At 52.5% G+C, this 6,000-nt stretch overlaps 1 protein-coding gene across 5 annotated transcripts in view; it reads left to right on the top strand.

Moving 5' to 3' along the window:
* The first annotated feature begins 3,182 nt into the window (after nt 1-3,182).
* The window catches only part of C13H2orf50 (chromosome 13 C2orf50 homolog), a 12,082-nt gene continuing 9,264 nt past the window's right edge, over nt 3,183-6,000 (top strand). For all 5 annotated transcript variants that reach the window (XR_007104661.1, XR_007104663.1, XR_007104662.1 and 2 more), the window contains exon 1: nt 3,183-3,540. Coding sequence is in view for 2 of the 5 variants with exons in the window: in XM_047522634.1 (XP_047378590.1) it covers nt 3,317-3,540 (224 nt within the window). In the remaining 3 variants the exon portion in view is untranslated. The remainder of the gene's footprint in view (nt 3,541-6,000) is intronic.

Here is a 6,000-nt window from a genome sequence, read left to right as displayed (position 1 = left end):
ACTGAATACGAGACTTATCCATATATCCCAGAAGGAGTCTGAATCCGTATAATCTGCTCTGGATTGAACTGTGTTCCCCAAATTCATATAATGAAGCCCTAATCCCCCAGAACCCCAGCCGGCGGCCTTGTTGGAAAGCGGACCATTGCAGGGTGTTAGTTAGGATGCGGTCACACTGGAGTAGGTGGGCTGTGATCCTGTGTCCTCATAAAAAGAAGGAATCTGGACAGACCCACATACGCAGGATGCCACGTTGACATGAGGACAGAGGTCAGGGTGTCACCTCCACAAGTCAAAGAATGCCACCGATGGCAAGGAAACCAGCTAAAGCAGGGGAGAGGCCTGGAACAGTGTCTCCCTCAGCCTTGGAAAGAAGGGACCCCACGGACACCTTAACCTCGGACTCGTCCTCCCGGCAGTGGGATGAGGGACTACTGTTGTTTAAACCATCCAGTGTGTGACCTTTTGTTACAGCAGCAAACTAACACATAACCTATAACATATAACACATAATTAATAGGCTTGATTAACTGTGTCTGCTTCTGAATAATCCTCACCGGTGGGCCTAGCAGGTAGGTCAGAACCTAGATTGAAGCCTAGTTCTCGGGACTCCCAATACAGTGCTCTCTCCACTGCCCATGAAGGCCTTTCTTAGAAGTTTCCATGATTCCCTTAAAGGAGTTTAAGAATTTTTAAAAAGACATTATAGCCAAAGCGGGGGAGGGGGAGAAATCTCATGAAATTGGAAGGACAATAGAGTAGAGGAAGAAAGGAGGGGAGAGGATGGGGAAGTGCGAAATGAATCTACCAAATTATTCTCCATCTACATAGGAGTATGCCAGGACAAATCACATATGTGTATAATTATAATGCACTCATTGAAATAACAATAATAGAAGCGAAATCAGCAGAGTGAGCAAGTCAGGAGAGGGCCGAGGGAGAGAAAGGGACGGTGCTGGAAATGAGGCCATCAAATTATGTTACATGCATGTACCAATAAGGCATAATGAATCCCACTATGATGTACAATTAAAATGCACTAAAAATAAACAAATAAATATACAAAAAGATATTATGGTCAATGTATCATCTTAGGAATGAAGAAAGTTAGGTGATAAAGTGAGTGAAATAAAACTTGATAACAATTTGTTAAGACAGGTACAGAGGTGCATGCCTGTAATCCCAGTGACTTGGGAGGCTGAGGCAGGAGGATCACAAGTTCAAAGTCAAACTCAGCAACTTAGTGAGGCCTTAAACAACTTAGTGAGACCTTCTTCCAAAATATAAAATAAAAAGTGCTGGGAATGTGGCTGAGTGGTAAAGTGCCCCTGGGTTCAATCCCTCGTACAAAAAATAAAACAAAAATTTCTTTTGTTAAGCTGGGGCTGGGGATCTAGGGGTTATAGCTCAGTGGTAGTGCTTGCCTGCCATGCGTGAGACCCTGGGTTCCATCCCCAGTACTGCAAAAAAGAAAGAAAGTAAGGAACAAAGAAAAAGAACATTGTTAACCTGGTTAGAGTATTATATTAGAAAGGCATTTATATGCAGAATATCTTTTTAAATTATTAAATAATATATGCTGTGGAAAAATATTCCAATACCACAAAACAGTACAGCTCCCCCACAACTCTGCTCCCTGAAGATGTTTTCTGGAAACATGGATGTTCCTCCTGTCGGCCTTTTTCCTATGAATTCAACACACAAATATAGTAACGAAAACAAAATCACACCACATGTACTGTTTTTCTGTTTGTTTAGTTGTTGTCGATTCATCAAACATTTGTTCTGCTTAATATCATATGGAGAACATCTTTGTAAGTAGTAGGTACTGTAATTTAACCAGTCTTTCATCATTTTATTAGCAAAGTTTAAAAGTCACTGAACATAGCAGGTCTTATCCCAGTTACAGGAGCCAGAGCGGAGGAGAGATGGAGTCCCCTCCACACATCTGCCTTCAGCTAGATGAAGCTCAGAAGGCCCCACTCAGCCCTTCCCAGTGCAAAAAGAGGAAGTCAGGGTTCTTCCTGCCTGGCTCTTCCCTGCTCCTCCACCCAGACCAGGCCATGGTGCCCTCACTGTTTCTTGGCCCCTTGCTGATGATTCTATGCCCTGCAGCTCTCCCAGGGCTATCCCTCCCCTGTGCACAGGAGACAGTCCAAAACAGCCCCAAAGTCCCCCCCACACACCCTGAGGCCTCAGACCTTGCCTCCTCCCCGCTTCTCTCAACATATCCAGCTCTCTCACATCTGAGCATCTCCAGCTCCTGGATTTTTCCACCTGTGAAGACCAACTCCTCCTCCGCACCCCTGGGCACCTGCTGGCTCCTCCACTTGGCACAGCTTCCTCTGCACTTAGCTCATGTGTCTCCTTCCCAGCTGTACAAGGAAGGGGGCAGCAGCTGCCACAGGAAGTCTCTTGGGAGGAATCTGCCAGAGCCAAGAGGGAATGGCTCAAAGCCCAGATACCCCGAGGCCCCAGAGTGCCTGGGGCACAAGTGATGGGGACGCCTGACCAGGGGAGGCCATGGGTGCCACCAGGAGAAGGTGCCTGCCCCAGGTGAGGGCAGGAACACTGCAGACCAAGAACCCCCGCCTGGGTTCTCAGGGTTTCCTCCCGCAAATCTGCTCTCAAGGTCGAGCTGTGCGGTGGTGACTGCGACCTTGGGTAGGCCCCGAGTCTTGCTGGTAAGGCCCTCCGATCCTCATCTGTGGAATGGGCTTAGAGGTGCCTGCCTTGGATGGTTGGGAGCTCGGCAAGATACGGACGATGCTCTCAACGCCGGGGTCATCGGAGGAGCAGCTCCTAGTGAGGCTCGCCGCGCACTCCGGCGTGCACACATCCCCAGCCCTTGGAATCTCCGAACCCGGGCCCAGCCTCGCAGCTGTCATGGACAATGCACCCTCCCGGGTCCCGCAGCTGTCAGCCCTGGGGCCTGATCCCGAGGCGGGGGCTGCCGGATCCCCGGAGGCTGGCGCTGCCCCTCCCTGCCCCACTGTGGTGACACGCCTGCCTAGGCGGGGGCGGCGGCTGCTAACCTGGGCATCACACAGGCTCGGGGCCTCTGCACCCCACCCGGGCTCAGTTGTCTCCCGCAGTAGGGTCACGCGCCTGGGTCCGCCCCTTCCTGGGCACACTGGGAGCCGCAGGTTCCCGGGGCGACAGTCAACACAGGCGGAGCTCAACAGGCAGCGGGGCCCGTGTCCTCACCCGCCACTCTGAGCTCGGGGAGCAAGGGGACAGAGGGCCCCTGCACAGCCCTCCGGGGATCCCTCCCTCCGAGGGAGGAGCGACCCGGGCAGCGCCCCCACTTGCGCCCATGGGGAGCCGCCCGCGCCCTGGGCTCCAGAGAACCTCGTCAGCGGGCTACCGACTGCCCAGCGCCAGGCGGCCAGCCTCGGCCTCCCCGGCTGCCCGGGGTGGCCCTGCGACGGCCAGGGGCCTCGCTGGTGGCGGCCAGGCCTCGCGGGAGGCCCCGGGCGTGCAGCAGGACCAGCTGTGGCGCGAGCTGGTGGAGGCCGAGCAGCGCGGCCGGCGGCGCTGGTGAGTGTCGGGCTCCGGCCTCCCGCGCCGCCGAGGTCGCCTGACGACGCCCGGGAGGTCTGGACAAAGGGCGCCCGGGCGGGAAGTGATCGGGCCGGGCACGCGAGGCCCGGCTCCCCAGAGCACCCCCGGCTGGAGCCCGCGGGGCGGGAGGGGACCGTGCGGCGCAGCGCCGGGTCTCGCTCCGGGAAGACCCCGAGCGCCCTGCACCGCCGCGAGCCGCAGCCCGCGCCAGGGCCCCGCTCCAGGCCCATTCCCAGGACGGCCGGAAAATGGGTCCAAACGGCTCCCAAGCTGCCTGCCGTCGGGAGGAGCTGGCTGCGGGTGAGCGAGCTCGCGGGGACCTCTCCCGGGAGGCGACAGCAGGCCAAGACCGGACCCGAGAAGGGCCGGGAGGAGATCCCGGCACTAAAGGAAAGAAGCCAAGACCAGTCCTCGGCGCCAGGCGCGGTGAGGGAGGGCGACGGGAGAGCGCAGGAGCCGCCCAGGCACCCGGGAAAGCGGGGTGCTGCTTCCCCGAACGTCAGGAGTCGCCGTCCAGGGTCTTGAGCAAGATTTAGGTTTCTTAATCATTAGTAGTATTTCTCGATGGTACGGGGGATGGAACCCAGGGGCGCTTCGCCACTGAGCTACATCCTCACCCGTTTTTATTTTGACTTAGGGTCTTGCTAAGCTGCGGAGGCTAGCCTTGAAATTGAGATCCTTCCACCTCAGCCTCCTGTGTCTGGGGGATTGAGGAGAGTGAGCGACTCACCCGTTCTAGTTTGCATTATTAAATGACTAGTTAAGGAGAGCTCTAGAATCTGTTCATGTTGCCAGCTGAATCTTAACACCTGTTCATTAGCACTGCCTGCTTCCCCTACCCTAATCCCCCCAGCCCCTAACAACCACCTTCTGACTTTTTAAACACCCCTGATATCAGTGGGTCATGCAGTATTCATTTGCCATTCCGTTTCTGGTTTACTTCACTTAGCTTGATGTCCTCCACAGTCATCTGCATATGGCAGAATTTCTTTCTTTTTTAAAGTTGAATAATATTCCTTTTTCAGGGGGCAATACCAGGGATTGAACTCAAGGGCACCCCAGCCCTATTTTGTATTTTATTTAGAGACAGGGCCTCACTGAGTTTCTTAGTTGCTGAGGCTGGATAGATCACATTTTGTTTATCCATCGATTTGCCCGTAGATATTTAGGTTCATTCCCCACATATTGGCACTGGTAAATAATGCCACAGTGAACACATTCAGATAAATATTCAGAAGCAGGGTGGCTGGATGATAAGGTAGTTCTATTTATAGTGTTTAGAGGATGTCCATACTGCTTTCCAGAGCAGCTGCACTATTTTGCATTTCCAGCAGTGTACAAGGTTCCAGTTTCTCCACACCTTGCCAACACTCGTTGGTTATCTTTTGTGTTTTGATAATAGTCATTCCTAAGTGGTGTGAGAGGGTCTCATTGTGGCTTTGCTCTGCCGTGCCTTGATGATGAGTGGTTTTGAGCATCTTTTCATATGCTCAATGGCCATCTGCACGTCTATCTATTCAAATCTTTAGCCTATTTTTCAGTTGGGTTATTTTGTTTTATGTTATGAAGCTATAGGAATTTCTCATGATTTTGGAAATTAACCCCTTATCCGATAGGTGCTTTGCAAATATTTCCTCCTCTTCCATACATCGCCCTTTCACTATCGATTGTTTCCTTTGCTGCTCTAAAGTGTTTTCAGTCGGGCATAACCCCTCACGTCTATTTTTGCTCTTGTTACCTATAGTTATGATATTCTACCCGTGAAGTCATTGCCAAGACCAATGGCATGAAACTTTCTCCTATGGCTTTGAGTTGATTTGGGGGTAACATCTAAGAAAAGGGTCCAAATTTATTGTACACCACAAAGGAAACACTGGGGTTGAAAGGTAGCTGCAGAGTGGCAGAGAAGATTTGCACACAGAGCAGGCATGGGAGGAGGGATGGGAAGGAGCAACGGATGAGGGAGACCCCAGCCTGGACAATGGAGTTTGAGAAACTAACGGAGAGGTACAGGTCAGTAACCGGAACCGGAGCGCTGGTGAATTTTAAGTGCCTGGACCACCTGCACATGGAGTTGCCCCAGGGCTGTTGAAAGTGTGAGTCCAGAGTCAGACCCTGGAGACCCACCCCAGGAGCCGAGGGGAGGCGCGCCCAGGAGTGACTGCCAACGGAGGTGGCTTTCTTTGTAGGATGATAAAATGCCCTGGTCTCAGGTAGTAGTTACGGTTGCACAGCTTTATGAACTTACTAAACACTACTGGATTGTACATTTTAAAAGGGTGAATCTTGTGATATGTGAGTTAAATCTCAGTTTTTAAAAGGAAAAGGCAAATGTTCACACCAGCCTTGAGAACAAGCTTCCCCTGAAGAACACTATGCCCCCTTGAGAGGAGGACCTGGGACAGACGCGCAGACCTTACCTGAAGATCCCGAAGC

This window comes from Sciurus carolinensis, chromosome 13 (assembly GCF_902686445.1).
Source record: "Sciurus carolinensis chromosome 13, mSciCar1.2, whole genome shotgun sequence".
NCBI classification, from domain to species: domain Eukaryota; kingdom Metazoa; phylum Chordata; class Mammalia; order Rodentia; family Sciuridae; genus Sciurus; species Sciurus carolinensis.
Note: the sequence above shows the minus strand (reverse complement) of the source record. Positions and strands in the feature narration are given on the sequence as shown.